Source organism: Sitophilus oryzae, unplaced genomic scaffold, assembly GCF_002938485.1.
Source record: "Sitophilus oryzae breed Bouriz unplaced genomic scaffold, Soryzae_2.0 scaffold_170_pilon_pilon, whole genome shotgun sequence".
Taxonomy (NCBI): domain Eukaryota; kingdom Metazoa; phylum Arthropoda; class Insecta; order Coleoptera; family Curculionidae; genus Sitophilus; species Sitophilus oryzae.
In genome coordinates, this window is record NW_022146402.1 from 683493 (window position 1) to 704573 (window position 21081).

General features: G+C 32.0%; 1 protein-coding gene across 1 annotated transcript in view; it reads left to right on the top strand.

Moving 5' to 3' along the window:
* Positions 1-591: 591 nt before the first annotated feature.
* The window catches only part of LOC115881249 (titin-like), a 29430-nt gene continuing 8940 nt past the window's right edge, over positions 592-21081 (top strand). Inside the window, exons 1-12 of the mRNA XM_030898666.1 lie at positions 592-653; positions 724-859; positions 912-1039; positions 1763-1901; positions 2725-2875; positions 5204-5268; positions 5333-5474; positions 5527-5607; positions 8158-8238; positions 9983-10072; positions 11581-11723; positions 13503-13643. Coding sequence (XP_030754526.1) covers positions 729-859; positions 912-1039; positions 1763-1901; positions 2725-2875; positions 5204-5268; positions 5333-5474; positions 5527-5607; positions 8158-8238; positions 9983-10072; positions 11581-11723; positions 13503-13643 — 1292 coding nt within the window. The 5' untranslated portion in view covers positions 592-653; positions 724-728. The remainder of the gene's footprint in view (positions 654-723; positions 860-911; positions 1040-1762; positions 1902-2724; positions 2876-5203; positions 5269-5332; positions 5475-5526; positions 5608-8157; positions 8239-9982; positions 10073-11580; positions 11724-13502; positions 13644-21081) is intronic.

Consider the following 21081-nt stretch of genomic DNA (forward strand, 5'->3'; position numbering starts at 1 on the left):
ATTCAAACATCATATTAAGTTTAAGTAGATAACCAAACATACATTCCATAATAAGATAGACGTTTTTTATATTATAATACATATATTTTCATCAATAATTTAACAGGTTAATTAAAAAAAATATTTATCATAATCTTAAGTTACTTCAAGATGGACTATATCAATGGATAAGTCAATTCGTTAAATTAGATTAAATAATTAACTGTCACAGTCCGCAAATCATCGATTAGAACCATACCGTCTTATAAGATTTTTAATGTAACTTAATGCTTTTGATTTTTATTAATATTTAAAATACCTTTCAATATTTCTATTGTAATAGTATCAGAATAGTATGTTAATACTATTTTGAGAAATACCGTATGATCGAATAAAAACGGCGTCAGCGATGGCTATGAAATGAATATCGCTGTCATTTTATATGTAAAATTATATGGGAAATATCATCGATCGTCATTTCAGAGCCACCGCTGACGTCGTTTTTATTCGATCATACGGTACAATTTAGGGCGGTAAAAATTTAAATGTAGATTCCTTTTCCTTTGACAGAGCGTTTCCCGCCAATATTAAAACAAAAGCGAATCGGTTAACTGAAAAACGAATATTGCAAAGTTCGTTAGAAGTTTCGAGGATTAATTTGTGTCGTTCAATAGGTAAGTAAATTAGATATTAATTCTAGTTAATAGGTTGCTAGTATTCAAAATTTCTGTAGACTTTTTCTAGAAACAATGTTCTTCAATATAATACTGTTGCATCCGCAACATAAAATGAGATTCGCCCTTCCATGGCGGGCCGCTACATTGGGAATATCTAGATTATCAAATTACGATGTAAGAAAATGCGATATCGTCGCATTATGGTAATAAACAATAGAGTGTGTCTATCTTTTATGTTAACGCTAAATGTTTTAGTAACTGCATCAATGAATTTGTTACGAATAACTCGTTAAATCCGAAAAAAAGGTTTTCACTGAGACTGTCCTCCATTTTAATACACGGCGTCTGTTTAATTTATAAGAAACAAGTTCTTTTGCTCCAAGGTACGTTTTATATCTTGTTATTATAGTACAGAGATTTATATTTTTTTATTAGTATATCTTTTATACTTATATATAAAAAGTACCGAAAAAAAAACGACGTCAGAGATAGCTTCACAGAGTGATGTTTGCTGTCATTTTATATGTAAAATTATACGAGGAATGTCATCGAGCGCCATTTCAAAGCCTACCAAACGCTGTTTTTTATCATGCGCGGTACCAAACGATCGAGAAAAAAAAAGACGTCAGAGATGGCTTAGAAATGAAGATTGCTGTCATTTTATCTCTAAAATTGATATCGTATATCATCGAGCGTCATTTCAAGATCTATACTAGACGCGATTTTTTTATCATACGGTACCAGACGATCGAAAAAAAAACGGCGTCATACGATTCAATAAAAACGGGGTCAGAGATGGTTGGGAAATGAAAAATGCTGTCATATTATATGGAAAATTATACTAGGAATGTCATTGTGCGTCATTTCAAAGCCTACCGACGCTGTTTTTTTTATTATGCGTTACCAAACGTTCGAAGAAAAAACGACGTCAGAGATAGCTGTTTAGAAATGAAGATTGTTGTTATTTTGTCTGTAAAATATAAGTACCGTATGATCGAAATAAAAACGGCGTCAGCGATGGCTATGAAATGAAGATCGCTGTCATTTTATATGTAAATTTATATAAGGAATGTCATCATATTCGATTTATTTTAAATTTCCTATAGTGGAAATCGATAAAATAATCAGGAATCGTGAGATAGCACTAAATCAATATGGGGAAACATTGCCCAAACCAAAAGCCAAACCAAGAACTAAAATTACAAAGAAAAAGCCAGATGCTGAAACCCCACAATCTTTAGAAAGGTAACTATACATAATATACCGGGCCTTTCTCAGAAGTCTCACCTCTTTAACTTTTTTAGTTTTTTTTTTCAGATAAAAAAAACGAGATTTGGTACGTTAGTATATGACATAAACCAGGATTGATTGACGTGTTCAATTTTTTGGTCACTTTCTGTTTCACTGGAAATGACTATAACTTTTGATTTTGAAATGAAACCCTTGGTATTTGTTTACATTATTCGATAGAATGACATATCAAATATCAACTTTTGATATTTTTGCATATGGGTTATTTGAAGTTGTAACATGCGGTCCATAATGAAAATTTGACTCGAAATACCAAGTGTGTAGTACCAATTTATTCGTAAAAAATGCCTTTTCTAAATGTGCTAATGAACCACCCTTGTTCTATTTGAAAAAAACTGAGATATATGATTAAAAATACGATTTGGGCATCTTTTAACCGGCCAGGACAAGATACGAAAAACATTAGACGATCAAATCAATTTTTCCAAGGATCCTTGATTAAAAATTTGTGTTTTTAATACACTCTAGATTGTACACTAATATTTAATTTTAGAGTGTCATAAAGTAAAAAAATACCGAGGGTTCCATCTAAAAATCAAAAGTTGTAGTCATTCCCGGCAAAACTGGAAGTGATTATGAAGACAATTTGAATATGTCAATCAATCCTAATTTATGTCAGATAGTAACATACCAAATCTCGTTTTTTTGTCTGAAAAAAATAAAAAAGTTATAGGGGTGAGCCACTTTTCACAAAAAAGTTATAGGGGTGAGACACTCGGTCTAAGAATTTAATTTGATAAATGAGAATTTTGTTCAGGGTTTTACAAACCAGAAGCATTAGACAGCCGGATGTACAGCCTTTTAATTTAGAGCCTCTGCAGATTACCGAACTGCCACCTGAAAGCGATGCTATTCTCCAGGCAAGGGCGGGAGAAATTACAATTAGGGAAGAAATGCCTAGGACACAGGTAAGACTTGAATCTTATGTCGAAATGGAACAGTTCATGAATTTTATTAAAGCGAATCCGCCATTTTAAAGCGCATCCACCATTTTATTAAAGCGCGTTCACCATTTTATTAAAGCGCATCCACCATTTTTTTTACTTTGTTAATGTGGCTAAAAATTTAGTGAACACCATAACTCCTTCCCATGATTTACTTTCATATCTCCCTAAAACAAATGAGAATTTACACAGTTTTTTCTTCACGCCCGTAGCATTAGATGAGCTCCGTAGTGTAATTAATAGTATTAAAAACAAATCCTCATCTGGGACTGATGGGCTCACTCTCAAAATGTTCTCTGAACTTCCTGAATGCACATTAATCCATCTTACTACTTTAATTAACGAGTCATTCCAACAAGGAGTTTTTCCAAACTGCCTTAAGACAGCAATAATAATTCCGCTGCATAAAGGAGGAGATAAAGATGAAGCTTCGAACTATCGCCCAATTGCACTCCTGCCTGCATTATCTAAGATCATTGAAAGATTGGTTAAAACCTGGTTATCAACCTCTAGAATAGCCTATTATGCCCTTTTTGAGTCACATCTTCGTTATGCCCTTCCGTTCTGGGGTACTTGCTGCGCAACAAAATTTGATCGTATTTTCAGACTTCAGAAGAAAGCAGTTCGATGTTTATTGGGACTGAACAGTAGAACTCACTGCCAGAATTTCTTTAAACATTTCAAAATAGGTACTGACTCTTCCTTCTTTATTCATTTTTGAATCCGTTTGCTTAATCCGCAAGAACAATATCTGCTATTCCCGAAAGGCCATCCCATAACTATCCACTTAGGAATGCGAAGCACGATCTTTATCTGCCAACCCCGAGCTTAGAACTAGTTAAAGGCTCAATACTGCACAATGCCAAAAAAATGTACAATCATCTGTCTTTGAATATCAAGTCGCTTTCATTCTTTCCCGCATTTCGCAAAGCTCTGAAATCATACTTACTGGAGAGAGCCCTATATGCGGTAAACGACTTTTTTGTTGATGTTTAATCATGAACAATTTTGAGGTTTGGTTGGTTGAAATTTTGATCATCTCACACACTGGTCAAAGGTCAAGTATTTAAAAAATTTAAATTTTTGTAACTCTAAAATTTTGTAACTAAATTATATCTATTTACTGCTTACTATTCTGCAATTGTTCATGTATGTACTTTTTGTAATTATAATGACTTAAATTTTTTTGAATTGTATGATTTGTTGTTTGTATATATTTTTTTGTGCTTTTGTTTGTTTTGTGATTGCTTTGTCGATGAAGCTGTTTTGGCTTTTTGCACAATAAAGCGTTGCTTTGTTTTGGTTTATTAAAGCGCGTCCACAATTTTATTAAAGCGCATCCACCATTTTTTTAAAGCGCGTCCACCATTTTATTAAAGCGCATCCGCCATTTTATTAAAGCGGATCCACCATTTTATCATTACTTGACGTCATTTGTAAAAGTGAAATCAACACTATAAATAAAATTGAACGAAAAATAAATTTGTGCAATAGTGAGGGTGGTAACCCTTTCGAACATGTAGAGCATTAGAAACTAGTTTGTAGCAGTTAATTTATTCAAAATAACTACGATTAATATTATGCAAATTATTAGATCGTACATAGAGATTTCAAATTCACAATAAAAAAAGTTAAAAATAATATCTTTAAATTGCTGATCTGGATATTATTTCTTTGAATCTTTCAATTGGTTCAATTTTCCTTATTCAGTGTTAATTAGCGCTGATCAATATTGTTGCGATGAATATAATCAGACTAAATAATTAAAAAATCAGAGTCGGAAATTATTTTAAATAATAATTAAGTAGTTTTGTTGCTGTTAAGGTATCCAAAAAAAAGTATAAAGTGTGGCATATCATTGTACTCAGGAGACCGAGTTCTTTCAAAGTCTGAAATAAAAAATGCAGGTCCGTATTTAAAAAAAATAAGTTGGCCTCTGTATCACACAAATTATCAGTGAATCTATAATCGATATAGCTAATCCTATCAGATAGCCCTAATAAAGTGGCTACGAGAATGCGCAATTCTTAGAAAATAAAAAACTATGATTTTCTAAAAAATAACGACGGGAAAAAATAAAATTGATTTTCAAAAAAATCCTTTTTTTTTCAAAAAACTCAGCAGTCCTTGAAATTTTTAAACCTTTTTTGATGGCATCTTGGTGAACAGCCCATGGCGCAACTTTGCCCCAATTTAATCATCTTCGTATCTATTACGGGTTCCGAGATACAATGCTCGGACCCCGAATTTGTAGCATCCTGTATTTTAGAGAATAATCCATATATTTTTTAGGAAATGTACAGATTGGATGATGATTTCAATTTATTAGAAGTCGACATGCGCCCTATTGAAAGAGGGTAAAGTTTATTTTTCTCGTACATTTCTTGTATTTATTTATTTCTTTTTTTCTTTATAAATTAGTATTCCTGAACCTCTTCCAATGGAAGTCCCTCAAGTACCGCCTCAAGAATTGGCAGAAATTGAACCACCAGTAGTTCCATTGAAGGAAGCAGCCATTTTGCTAGAAGAGCCACAAATTGAAATACCAGTACCAGCTCCACTTGTATTATATTGCGAATTATTAGTTCTAAACGTTTTTGATAATTTATTTTTAGGAGGTAGATGTATCTGTAGCACCGCAAGAGCCTGTAGTACAAATGGTTCAAGAGGAACCGCCTGTGGTTCTTCCTCAAAGGGTATGTATAATACGACTGGTAAAATTTTATAGCGCACATTTATTACATTTTATAGCGCGCATTATAGCGAATTAAAAAAAAAAACATTTGCACAGCAAGGATCTATTCCATTATCATAATTGGAATATTCTCTTTAGAGTTAATACCATATAATTGAAAAAAAAACGGCGTCATAGAAGTCATTTACTAAAAATTCCCATAAAACTTGTTAAAAATTAACGCTAATTATAGAAAGATTAATAAAGAATATAACGTTTTTAGACACACAAATCTATTTCCAAGAAATTGTTTTTTCTTAAGGCCTTACTGCCAGTTGGCGTTAAAAATAAAGAAGTTTACGGGTCAAGTAAATGGTGTCTAAGTCTTGATCTCGCCTAAATTGTCATCGATTGTCATTCCCCAGCCGTCTTTGGTGACGTTTTTTTTTCGAGCGTATGGTAGTTACAAAGACATATTCAGAAGAATGTAACAACTTATTTCATAATGCATAGAAAAACGGCGTCATCAACGGCCTGACAACCGATAATAATTTCTGTATGGCCGATCCCTAATAAAAACTAACATAAAAATTTCACAAGAAATAATGTTTATTTGAAAAAAAAAATAAAAAGCTTTCACGAGTCAACTGTCATTAAAAAAAATTCAAAGAAGATTTTGTACTAAATAGCTTACTTGGCGAGTCTTTGATTATCTCAATTTATAAAAACGATGTCGCTTAATAAGAGACCGCCCTCGGAAATTATTATCGAGGCCAATGTGACGCCGTTTTTTGGTTGTATATGGTACTGTACTATCGAATCAAAAGAGCGTATAAATAACATTTCAGTTTGAATTATAGCACGGGTCGTTTTAGAATCCTTGAAAATAAAAGAATTTCGGGCTTCCATTGTCTTTAGCCATTAATAGTTTTCATGCAATTATTATTATTAATACACATATAAAATGAATTTAATTAAATAAATACCATACAGCTCAAATTTTCGAGCTTGTGGATTAGGCCTTTTTGGCGCTGGTAGCCTCAATTGGTAATGGCGCTAACAGTTAGCAAAAGACTAGAATGTAGAAGGAGTGGAAGGGGGGTTAATCACCGCGAGCTTAAAGAGTCTACTCATCATACAGTCTATAACTCATCATACATCTTACGTTGTAGAGGGTACAGGGTATTTCCCATTCTTCACTGACAACTGTTCATCCTGCGAGGAGTGGACATCTACCTCCTACGAGGGTATACACCCTTCTACGGTTGAGGTTTAGCCCTCCGTGTCCTTTACAGTCGAGGAGTTTGTACCGGCTGAGGTACTCTTGAGGTGGAGGCTGGAGGATCTGTCTCCACTTTCACCTCTTTAACTTGGTTACTTATCGGATTTATAATACAGGATATATCTCTTAATATATTGCCTCCTTGGATTTAGGGTCAATTCCTATTGTGAAAACCTGACCATGGCCCTCCTCCCTGAGTTGATGACTCGCCAACTCGATATCTTTACATTCTGAGTTCTGGCAAAGCTGGTGATACACGGATACAGGGTTAGTCGGTCCACTCAGGGCCTATTTTACCATAAGGCTCGGGCCTTGGGCCCGGTGGTCTGGGGGGCCCGTTAAAGGTTGTAAAATATTCATAATTTCTTGAATTTTTGAATTTTATTGGAAAAGAGGGCCCGACCAGATGAAAATTAGGTCCCTGGTAAGGGAGACGAGAATATAATGGGTTGCCCCCTGGTGCCTCAAGATTGAGTCCGGTAGAGCAAAAGACTAACAGGCTGACATAGAATTAGAATTTAGAATTAGAAAAAAAAAAGTTCTAAAGGCTGACATAAATGGCATACAAATATGAACACATACCCTGCTGGTCATCCAAACTATGTGGTCTGGAATTTAATGCGTGTGACAGAGAATAATATAAATGACCAGTTGAGAGACAGAGAGACAAAATCAAAAGCGACATATAGTGTTGCCGGTTTTATACATTTGTAGGAAAATGTGTGTAGAAAAATATAAGCTATTTTAAAAACTTTATGTATACTACTGAAATGAAGATAATATATCGAAGCTAAATATAATCTATTACAGCTGTAGTAAAATGAGTAACTAATAGTGAAAAATAAAATTCCAACCATAGGTGCAACATTTTTCGTTAACGCCTACTTGTGCGGTTTGAAATTTTGATGCGAAATCAAGCAATTCCGCATAGAAAAAAAGTATCGACCCAACTTTTATCTCTTTTTCACTGTCTTGCCTGTTAAAATTCAGACCACAAATTTCGATGACTAAATCGGTATATGCCCGTCTGTGGGCAGCTATCTACTTGTTTGACAAAATTCATAATAGAGACTGATATCATTTTGTTCTTGTGTTCTCATACATGAATGTCATGCATGTCGACTCACATGTATGCTGGTCTATTGCCAGCTTTACGCCATTTTCATTCGATGATATTCTTTCTAAAATTCATTTGGTTCCCATCAGGAAACAATGAAAAAATAAATAACTAATTAGATTAATGATAAAAATGATATTTAATTATAAAAGTTTCTCATAATATTATTTTAGGATGAGGATATTGCTGTAGTTCCGCAAGAGCCTGAAGTGCCAGCAGTTCAGGCGGAACCGCCTTTGGTTGTTCCTCCACAGGTATTTACAACGATTTGCCCTTCATTATTAAGCAATTATTTTCATCTCTCATTTGTATTAGTTCTGGAATTTTAGAAAAAAAAATAAAATACCGTAAAATGGGGTGAATAGAAACAGTTTCGTAGGCTATTAGCGATATACCGGTTGATAAAAATGTGGTATTATTTTCCCGAATATTTTAAAACATGGGTCTTTGTTTGTTCTTTGCGTATACATATAATTTGATTTTTGAAAAATATGCATATAAATATTAAATGAAAATAACATTTGTGTTTCTATTCACCTGCTATTGGGGAGAATAGAAACACACATTGATGTTTAGGTTTTATCTATTCTACTTCCAACAAGGTGATTAGAAACAGTAAGTTATTACATATTTAAGTAGGTTTAACAATAAATAACAATACATATAATATGACAACTTACATGTACCAGCTTATGTATTACTTTAAAATAAATATTTTATTTATAAAGTTTTCGCGCCATACAAAATAGGTGATAAATCGATCTCACATTTATTGATCAGCTGATTGACAGAAACAGTGCTGCCACAGATAAAAATATAGTTTTTACATTTTATTGTGTATTACCAATGATAGAAAAATTAGATATGTCGACTCTTTTTACTTTGAATATTTTTAATCGTGATTTGATTTTTTTCAGAAATTTTGTTTCTATTCACCACTATGTTTCTATTCACCCCATTTTACGGTACTCGAAAATAATAAGATTTCTTTAGCGTACTATTTGGGTTTTTTCTTAAGACTTTTAATAATGGACTTATTATTTTCGAGTAGTTTAGTTTTTCTAAAATTCCAAAACTAATGGAAAGGAGAGATAAAAATAATTGCCACTTTGCTAGTTTACATTTTTGTTACATTTTCGCCCATACGAATCGACAAGGTTAATTTTCCAGGGTTGGCAAAAATGATTTTAAAAAATCAGATTTGTTTATACTATAACAGATTTTTTTGATTTTAATAGAAATGATTTAAATCGGATTTCCAAATAATTAGGGCTTGTCTACAATTAAAATTCCTATACTAAATGGCCAAATCTTCGTAACTCTGCCCGATACAGATAACATTAACAATTCTAGTGCGCCGTCATTTTTCCATATCGGTCACAATATATTCCACAAAAAAGTCGCTCGCTTAGATCGAAAGGATTTTTTTTTTCAAACGTCAGAAAAGTATTAATTTTTGTCATTTTAACGCCTAGGCATAAAAGTAAAGCACTTATGCCTAAGCACAAAAGTACGAAAAAATAAATACACCATTGTTCGGAAATAGTCTTAACTTGATAATGAAATTAGTATCTAATGTCAAAGTACTTAGAAACACTGAAAGTGTAAAGTACTTACTGCAGACCGAAATGTCGGTAGAAATTTGGAAAAAACCAGAAGATAAATTGCAGAAGGCAGAAGTGATCTTGATCAACATACAGCTGTTTCATAAAAGATATAAAACAGCATATTTTCTGACAACAATTATAGATTCTCGGGAATGAAGGTATAGTCTAACATCAGAAGAACCTAGTTCTGCACTAGAGTTTGCGAATGAATTGTATTCGAACAGCGTATTTTTGTCACTTGTACTCTTGTACTGTTGTTACTTTATAACTTTAGTCTGAGACATGATCATATTTTGTAAAAAAAGATTATATGGTGTAAATTTTAAAATAAAAATCCTGTATAGGGTATTTATTAACATATTTTGCTTTAATAAATTACTGTATTTTTTAGACTCCAGTAAGAGCTGAACCAATCAGACATCCTGGGCAAGTATTGCTGTTACCAAGAAAAGCAGCATTTGTATTAATTAATAAGCCACCGGTAGGTAGTACATATAGGGTATTCAAATTTGAATAAAATTTAGTAATAAACTACATTAAATAAATAATTTTTTATTAATTTTATATTTTAATTTTAATAATTCTGAATAATAAAACTGCGTTTATTTCATCGAGGAGATGGAAATGGACAAAATATCAAGATCTAACTTTTAATCAGCAGTAAATAGCCTATGCTCTAATAAGAGGAAAAAAGTCAGTGGCGCACATGTTTTTTTTAGAAAAATTTTCCAGTGATAACCCATATGCACGGCCCTGGTGAATCTGTCAACACTTTTTTGAGCATTAAAATATGTCGCGCTCATAGTAAATTTTACCCTCCAAATTTCATTCGGATCGGCTAAAAGCACTTGGAATAAAATTATAATTCGAAAAATGAGACTTTAACGTTTTTTAGTTACGAAATAAAGCAGAATCGGACCCATGTTGATATGGAAAATAAATCTTATTTTTACGTGAGGAATTTCCCAACGAGAGATGGCACATGTTTTTTGAAATACCCTATATAGTTTTTTAAATAATTATATACAGGGTGATTCAAGGCCGATGGTAGACGTTTATTTTTAACCTGCTCCATTATAATTTTTAGAATTACTGTGCTGTTGCTTCATTTGAAAAGTAGTAGCACCATTGTTATTTTAAATTGATCTCGCGGTATAATATTGCAATAATTTCATTCTAATTTTTTCAAAATTTTTCTGCTATGCTTTCCCATATTTACACCTAATACGACGTGTAATATTAACAATAATGCGATTTTTAACAAGCATTAGTAAAATCATGATTTCATTATATTGAAAGTGAAGAAATTTGTGTTATGCGTTGATGATAAGAGCTTGTTAACCAGGTAAAACCTGGTTAACAAGCTCTTATCATAGGCAACGGTCAAATTCAAAACATTCTTTAGATTCATTCAGAACCTCGCAATTAGTAGAATAAATTAGTGGTTTCCATTAGCGTAGAAGTTTGTTCCTCTAATTTGAATGTAAGCGTTCAGAAACACACAATAGATCTATAAGGTCGCGGTGATTAACTCCCCTCCTAAGCGTTCAGAACGTCAAAATTAGTGGTAGGAATTTTCAATTAGTTTTAAAGTAAACAATCTTTTGACTTTTCCACTAATTATACTTCAAAATTTGCGTGGAATGTCATTTTGGTCTTTGATTATCATCCGTCAAGAGAAATCGTGGTTAGAAATCAAAAGTTTATTGATTTATAAGCTAAATATTAGTCTTTCTCTATGGATACAACTGACTACCCCAAGCTGTAGCTAGGATATTCTATTAATTTTAATTGTGTTTTTTAGATATTGTGAATGATCGTAAACTAAAAAGTATAAAGTGTAATTGAAACCACTAATTTATTCCACTAATTGCATGGTTCTGAATGAAGCTTTCACATTACTCCAAACCAATTACTCTGACCATAGTCTGACATTACCGAATAAAATTTACGCCATTTAATTTTATAGTACTATTTCTCTGGCTTTAGGAGCTCTTCCCGGAAAGATTGCCAGTAGATTTAAACTTTAAAGTGCCAAAGTTTGCACGTATAGAAGAATTTTGGCCAAGAGAGGATGTTAGTTTATCAGCAATAGATGTCGCTCGAGGTCCTGAAGAAGTAGAATCTTTAAGGTAATCGAAATATTTTTATTTTATGTTTAGCTTTAATATTTGTTTCATGTTATGGAAATATTATGTCACAGTCATAGATAAAAGAAAATAATCTACTATTAAGATAGATATGAAACTTAATAGTAAAATTTTGGGTCAAAGCGCCCCTCCGTGCTTTTAGTGGAGGCTACGTTTAACCCAGCGCCTTCGCCTTTTCTGCTGTAAATGTTTTTTTTGTTTATATTTGAATTCAAAGGATTTATTTTTAAAATTACACTGATATATTAGTATATCAGAGTAACTTTAATAAAACATAAGAATATATATATATTTTACAATTTATTTTTTTATTTATTTTACAGAGTTTCATGCAAATGATCGTAAGTCGACTGGCTGTCTAATGAATAGACCGAGATTTATAAATTTTAAAGCGAACGAAAAAAAATCAAACAACGAATACATACCATATATTTTTCTTTTATCTAAGATACATACCTTATAGTCTTTTGGAAACACGTACATTTTTGGAGTTTTGTTAGATCCTTCGCAAGATGTAACACAACAAGAAAACACCATTTTTACAGTTAATAAATAATAAAACTATTTCTGACTATGATATTTAAAATTTAGATAGGCAGAATAAATAATAAAACTAATTCTGACTATGATATTTAAAATTTAGATAGGCAGAAAATTAAAAAACAAACGAGTATTTGCAAACGCAGGCCCAAATTCAATAAAAATCAAATTTTTTCCTGCGAAAATCAGGCTTTTTTCACTGAAAAGGTATTTTTTGATTTATCAGCAGTCATTGTCAAGTTGACAATATACAGGGTGTTTTCGAATTAGTCTAAAAAAATTATGGTGTGATTCCTCATGTGTTATTAAAACAATTTTTATATAACCATTGGGTCTAAAGTACTTCCTTTCTGATCTACAGGGTGTTAAAAATTAAAAAATCGATTTTTTTTGCTTAACACAAATGGTATACCACTGCTTTTTTAAAGAAAATATATTTTTTTCTTGACTGGCCATCCATTTTCAACAAAATTGATCTTTTGCGTTTTTCTTGTTCATCAAACGGTTGTCGAGAAAAAAATAAATATACTTATTAAGAGCCCGCCTTAATTCGTTTTCTAACGATTTTTTATTTTTTAGATTAATTAGGAAACACCCTGTATATGCATATCACAGGCAACCAAATAAACTAGTAACCTCTAAAAATTATTTTTCTTACCACTAGCGACATACCGTGTTTTTAGTGTGTACTAAATTATTTTATCAAAATTTCACCATATAAGTTTCCAGGCAATGGTTTAAAATTAAAATTGTTATTTTGTTGTCCAGGAGATCAACATTACATTTAGAAAACATCTTTACCGATCGATAAGCTTGATTGACAGAAAAAGAAAAACCTTTTATCGACCGATATAGATTTAACAAACATAACAGATGGCGCCATCGCTTGATACATGACACAATATAGGCAACTCAATTTACAAATAGTACGTGGGCAGGTGTAAACAAAAATGGATACAAATAAAACTGTTTTTGCTCCTTTCTTGATCGTTTTATTCAAAGTTTACACGCTTAATTAATTTAATTTTCAAGAAATGAGAGACATTATTGTCTATCACTTTTAAACAATTTTTTTATGTGTGCCCGAGTATTTTGTACAAAATTCAAATAAAAAATCTGATAAGCCTTTTGGTCTTACATATCTTTGATACTTTGATTGTTTCTATAGCTTCTTAACTTAATATATTTAATTGTATAACTTACATATTATTTCATTTTTAGAACGTCAGGCACTCCTCTTACCATTAGATCTGAAGGGCGTACAATCACACCATTGATCGATACACCTTCGTTTCAAGGTATAGGAGCTAGAAGTTCCGAAATTGCTTCGGAACCACCAGTTGAATCAAGAAAGCGACCTCGGTATGTATAGCTGCTGTCAAATAGCCGTCAGCAAAACTGTTATTTAAATAGCTATTCTTAGCCACACTTCAAACCTGTCCCGAAAAAAGCATCATTCGCTATTGCACGCTAAACACGAAAAAGACTGTTACGTTCCATCTCGACTATATCGGTGGTTGCCCGGTGTTGATTCAGCCTACTGCGTATTTATACCTGTTATATTTTTAAATTTGCAGTATAACAATAAGGGTCGTCATACTAAAAAACTAAATATTTTCAATTTATTTTGTTTACTTTAAAAAATTGTTTTTTAAGTTTGCTAATACAAATGAATAAAATGAGTTACAAAATAATTTAAAAACCCAGTTTTCAAGGGAATCTGAAATATGATTTTTATTCGTTTTATTGAGGAATATTTTAAAAAATCCAAATAGTTAGATATATTTAAAACAATCACTATTACCTTTGAAAAATATGCTCTAAACAAAGATTTATAAAACTATAACGAACTAAAAGTCAACATCTTCGACCAAACCACCATAAAAAAACGATTATTAATTGATAATTGGTTATTGATAATAAACCAGTTGTTTATCCAGTGGCGTAGTAAGTACTTAAAAAATAATAATAATAATAAAAATGTCTTATTTTAATGACACACCCTGTATCAATATTTATCAAAATTAGAACTTAAGTATCTTAGGTAAGGAGAATTCAATATAATTTATCAGATTTGAAATAAATACTGTCCTATGGGTAGTTTACTCTCGACTCGAAAAATATCAAACCCCATCAAAACGTACGTCTATGAGGTATCGCATTTCTTACCCTGGGCAAAATGTACGTCTTATAGCCATAAAACCTCCTGCCAAAAATGAAAAAGATCGCTCAACAAACAACCAAGATATTGGCTTGTATCCATCTTAAGTGGGATACCCTGTGTATACATTATTACTTTTAAACTGAAATTATTAACAGCATAAATCGATTCCATTAAATACATACACATGTTATATAATATAATTCTGAGGTGAAATAAATAAGGGAAAGCTTTAGCACAGAATATTACAACAGGAAAACAAAATAACATGCTTTAGTTAACACTAGTGAAATAATGGGGAAACATTATTTACTTTACCTTTAATAATATTCTTTGTCTCAGAAACCAAAACTTACAAACCAAAATAATATTAATAGGTCTCGAACGGTAGTCTCAAAGCTATTACCTAAATACTGGACGCGCGTTTCGCTAACCATGTTAGCGAAAAAAAAAATGGTTAGCGAAACGCGCGTCCAGTGTAAAAGTAAAAGTGTTTTGGTGTATTGTGGTGATTTAGTGTAATTTTATTTTGCTGTGTAACACTAAATGTTCCAACCCTCAACTGTAATATTACCTAACACCTATCATCTCTGTGAGATGACAACGATTATTTCATTTCCCTCTTCCTAGTTTGCGAATAATATTTTAAAAATCAATAATTATTTATTTATGTATACAGAGTGACCTAGGCTGGTATTTATAGTTGCATCTCGAGACGCCAAGACGGTCTTGGGCTCTAGAGAGCGGAATCCACAGAATACACGAGCAAACGTCATTTTGGAGATTGCGATTTTCATTTTGGAGATTGTCATTTTGGATAGTTTATGTGATCTGTGGATAGTTTCTTAACCTAACTTTTTTAGTAAACAAAATAAAAAAAGAAGAGATCCCTTGTAAATCCGTTTTGTCTGATTAAACAGTTTTGAATTTTGAATATGTTAGAAGAGTTTGAGGATATTTTGGACCATGTGGAAGAAGAAAATCGTCTTCGAGTTCCAAAAAGGTATATACGGGATGCAGGAAATCCAATAGAAATGTTTAGCGAGGGGGGATTTATGCCAATATAGGTTTAACAAGGCTACAATTACAGAAACTATTTTACCTCTTATAAATTGAAGACTTGCAAAAACCTACCAATCGTGGTTTACCCATTCTCCCCGTTGTTCAATTACTAATTTGTTTACAGTTTTATACGACTTGTAATTTTCAGATGGTAAATGGAGACTTGCGTGGTGTTAGCCAACCTACAATAAGCCAGATAATCAAGAATAATGCAATAATGTGGAGTATTTCAAAATCGCAAAAATTTTTTTTAGTCTAAATGTTCAGGTCCCAAAAGGGAAATTATGGATATTATAGTTGGATATCCAGGGTCAAGTCATGATAGTGTTATATTCAATCAAGTAATTTAAGAATGCTAATGGAAAGGCGTGATATTCGTGATTTACTTCTTGGAGACAATGCATATAGATGTAGGCCAATTCTATTGACTTCTGTTCTACAGCTAGGTAATCAACAAGAAACCAGGTATAACTTTGACCATAGAAGAAAGCGAAATGTTGAAAGGCTATTTGGGACTTGGTAAAAACGTCTTCCATTTCTCCGAGGTTTACAAAACAACTGTTGCTATTATTTGTGCTACAGCTGTTCTTCATAATATTGGTTTAAGGGAAAATTTAGATAATTTTGAAGATGCTAATTTACACATTCCAATTATAAATAAAAAGGGTTAGATTTTTGAAGAAATCTTATTCAACATTTTGCAAATTAATGTATTTATTGTATTAATATATGTATATCTAGTAATTATGTAATATGTTAAGTAATGTTCCAAGGTAACTAGTACCTATATAATAATTTTATTTACTTTTCTATTAGTGTTAAGTTAGTGTTTATATATTTACATGTAACATATTTTTGTATGTAACAAAGTAATTTCTTATAGTCTATTATTAGTTATCATAAAATAGTAAATGTAAATAGTCCCTTATATTTAGTAGCACTTTTCATATAGACCATGTCTCCTATCTTTGTGATACCTTTAAATCTATATGTTTATCATAATTTTTTTATACTTCCTTTGTTCCATTTCTATATGTTCTTTGACCTCTTTTCTCAATTTTTCAGGTAATTGAATACTTTTCATTCTCTACTGTCAATAATCTCACTTATCCATCTTCAATCTTCGGAATATATCCATATAATAATTCAGGAGTTTTTTTCGCCAGTGGATTTATTCACAGATGTATTTATAGCTCTATCTATATTCTTAATATATGTATCCCATTTGTTGTTATCATCTGCACAAGCTGAAGGCAGTATCATTGGAATAATAATGCTGTTCAACCATTTATGGTTGCATCATACAAATTCACCCAAATGTTCTGCTATTAAAATGGACACCCTCTTGATAATCTGGCTTATTGTGGGTTGGCTAATACCAAGTATGTCTCCATTTAATATCTGAAAACTACAAGTCGTATAAAACCGTAAACAAATTAGTAATTGAATAACGGGGAGAATGGGTAAACCACGATTGGTAGGTTTTTGCAAGTCTTAGTTGTATTTACGAATAAAGTATTTGTGTGTAATTTCTGACTTACCAGTTAACTGAATAATCGCATTAAATATATCCAAATGGTAATTTAATATTGTAAAAAAGCAAAATTGTTTTAAATCACTTGCCAGGACAGCCCGGCCAGCTTCTTTGTTGACAAAATGGCCGCGGTATCATAATTGAAGCAATGTGAGTGACAAAGAAAGCCAATGCCTGGCAGATGTTGCTTTCTTTGTCGTTGGTCCTGGCACGTTTAAATTTGACTGTTGCCTGTTTTCCCATACAAGTGACACCCCCGTGCTATCCACAGATAACATAAACTATCCAAAATGACAATCTCCAAAATGAAAATCGCAATCTCCAAAATGACCTTTGCTTGTGTATTCTGTGGATTCCGCTCTCGAGAGCCCAAGACCGTCTTGGCGTCTCGAGATGCAACTATAAATACGGGCCTTAAACTTGAAAGTTTTGAATTTATAGAAATATGATTATTTTTAAATAGGCAGGCCATCTCAAATTGTTTCGAATTTAACGACACCACACAACCGCTATCGACCCATACCGTTTTTTAGATACCTTTTTTTTTGTGCCTGTTTTTTTTTTGGAACGTTCCCCTCGAATGATCGACCATAAGTCACGTCTAGCGATTAATTGAAGCAATTATAATTTTCAACATTTTTTGTTATGGTTATACTTTTTTGTGCTTGTACTCCTACTTTAGAAATTCTATTGTTAAATAGCAGTTTTTTCAAGGTTCCTTGTATGTATTCCTTGTCGAAGGTAATAACAAACACAGAATATACATAACCGTCGATGTTATGATTGACATATTGTTCTAACTTTTTACGCACGATATAAGGATATTTAACTTCTATCAATCCTTGTTTCTAAAATACTTATTTTTGTAACAGTAATATTATGCCGTATAATCTAAAAAACGGCGTCAATGACGGCTGGGGAATGACAATCGATAGTAATTTTATCGAGGTCAATCTCTAGATGTCATTTACTTAATATTAACATAAAACCATTTTTGCATGACCTCCCTAAAATTATAATCGGCTGTCATTCCCCAGCCGTCATTGAAGCCGTTTTTTTTATTGTATGGTATTACTGTACTATTATTGTTCACGTGTATACCTCATGTATTTGTTTGCATCTTGGCTTTGAATAATGTATAGGTGTGAAAAATTGTTGGACATAACATTAAGATTTATTACTTTAGAAAATAATATAAGTTGGGACATCAAATTATGGTTTGTGATAACTACACACGAGTATTTCCAAACGATCTAAGTAATTGCAATAATCTTTAAAATAAATCGAAATATTATACATTCTGCATCATAATTGTTGGCGTCATTCGTTGCGACTGACGGTATTGGAGCTAAATTATTCATAAAATGCAAATAAATAATTCGAATACACTCAACATTCTGGTGTCATTTTTAATTTTACGCGGGCTACTATCATTTCAGCGAACACTGGGCAGACAGCGGAAAAACAAGAGAAATAAATTTTTAATTTTAATTTATTTATTTATTAGCTTGTAATATTTCATACGGGTCAAATATCTTTGTATAAAAATAATTAGGAATATGTCAATCATATCCTCAAGAGTTATGACATGCCGTTGTCATTGTTGTCAATTACGACAGTGATGCCAACTCGTGGGAAATTTCCCGATTCGGCGGAAATTTCGAGATCCAGAGAGAAAAGGGAAATTTTAACTGAAAAACACCATATTCGTGGAAAATTCATGTATTCATGTATTATTCGTAAAAAATAGTTATCTTATGATGCGTTTGACTTGAGCACGCACGCACTGATCCTCCGCAAATGCTCAAGTGTAAACGGCTGTGCGCGCACGCTCACTCTGAATCTGTCTGTGCGCCAGCAGCCACGAACGTGAGCCGTCTGGTGTCGGCTTTTGGTCCGTGCTCAAAGGGATTTTATGTGTGCGCAAACGCTCAATTTGGACCGGCAATTTGTTTTGTCTGCGTTAGTTCGTGCGTGTGTGATTTTTTTTCGTTTTCTTTATTAAAATTATGGAGTGGATCAATGAATCTTCGTTATTATTAATTGAAAATATGAAAAGTTGCCTATATTATGGGATGTTAAACATTCTTTGTATTATTAAAAAATCAAAAAAAATATAACGCATGGCAAAACCTTGTAAATAAAATTAATATTGAATATGTCGATATTAATGAAATTGCTATTCTAAAATTTGTATCTTTTGTTCGTAATTTTTGGTGTTATTAAATTTTGTAAATATTTCAAGTCGGGCCTGGTCATTCTTGTAAAGTTTTTGAACTGCTCATAGCCCTCCTCAGACACTAAGTTGTTGCAGTAAATTATATCGATTTCTAAAAATTTGGGTTTGCCACCAGCGACGATGTTTTCGATTTTTCTTCTTTTTAATAATTAAGCTGTGCATAACAATGACTTTAGCCTCTACTATTTCTTGGTCGTCCATTATTTTCGCCAATACTACTCTGCTGTGCGCGCACAAATGGATCACTTCATTCGTCGAAAAATAAGTTTTTAATTTGAGCGGGGCCGAGAGCGCGAACGAATGCCGTGCGCGCACGCTCAGCACGTGCGTGCTCAAGTCTAAACGCACCAAAAGTTATATTTATAACCTATTTCGATAAAGACCTCATAGTCTATTATATTGTCAGACAAAATCGAATTACTTTGATTATAGCTATATGTGGACAATTTTTTTCACAATTAATAAGAATAGACCTAACTTCAAAGAGTTTTTTTTCCCCAGTGAAAACAGGTTTTGAGTACTTACGAAGTTTTCAAAGTAGGATATCGTAAAGCATTTATCGCAACTAAATACATCTAAATCTTTCACTTGGTAAAAATGAAAATAAACTTCGCACATCGTCTGTCGCGGTTTTCATACAGGACGCACAACGCATACATGAACGTATACATAAACTTTGCATAAACACTGGGATTCTGCAGAACATTTAAAATGTCAGTTAATGCTAAGAAATTAAAAAAATCAAAATACAATAGCCCATGCTTTAGTAAAAAACGTTAGACTCTATAAGCTTAATTTTAATGAAAATGTTCGTTTAAATAGGCTTTAATGAATATAATTAATTAATTAAATGACGATATTACTGATAAGTTTGCATCAATAAAGAACAGAAAAATTGAGCTGATTTACAAAATTTAGTAAGGTTAGTAATATAAATAAGTCAAATTTATTTTGGGTAATATTGCTTAGTAAACATTAATGTAATAATAATTAATGTAATAATTGAATAATAATTGAATGGCCCCTCGGTTGTAACCAACAATTTTTTCAATATCGAAATTTCAGTGAAAAAACCAAGAATAAAACGCTATACTTACCTATGAAAATTACAACCTTATTTCACTCTTACTTCATTACAACCTTATCTCTATTTTGAAAAAAATGTCGGTTACAACGTTTTTCGGAGAAGCCATTCAATAATTACGGTGTTCGCCATAAAGTTGGATCCATATGGATGGATTTTCTCCTTTAAAAACAACTTAAAATGCACCAAGTCAAAGTTGAAACATAATTTTGTTAGTCACTTTTTTTAAAATAATAATAATTTAACCAATTTTGAAAAATTTGTTTTAAATATTTTGAATTTGACAGCTCCCAGATGTTAGCTGTCAACTTTGGCTTGGTGCATTTTAAGTTGTTTTCAAAGCAGAAGTGATTGATACAAAAAGATTTTTTAAAACTCTAATATAAAAAAAAACGTCCATATGGATCCAACTTTATGGTGGACACTGTATATTATGTTTATTATATTTAATTTAAATTTAATTAAATTTTCACTGGAATGCAAAATAATGTGTTTATGGAAAACTGGTTGTATCTCTTTTTAGTTAATGCGTTTTAGCCCAAACTAAAACTAAAATATTATAGGTATTAGTGTATAAATAATAAAAAAAAATGTTGACAAAATGGTGAATGCAGCAAAAGATTTTCAAATAATATTTTAAAAAGTTGACAAAATGGTGAATGCGCCAAAAAAAATTTCTATTTATATAAAATTAACTCTTCATCTAATTTTTTACCCACG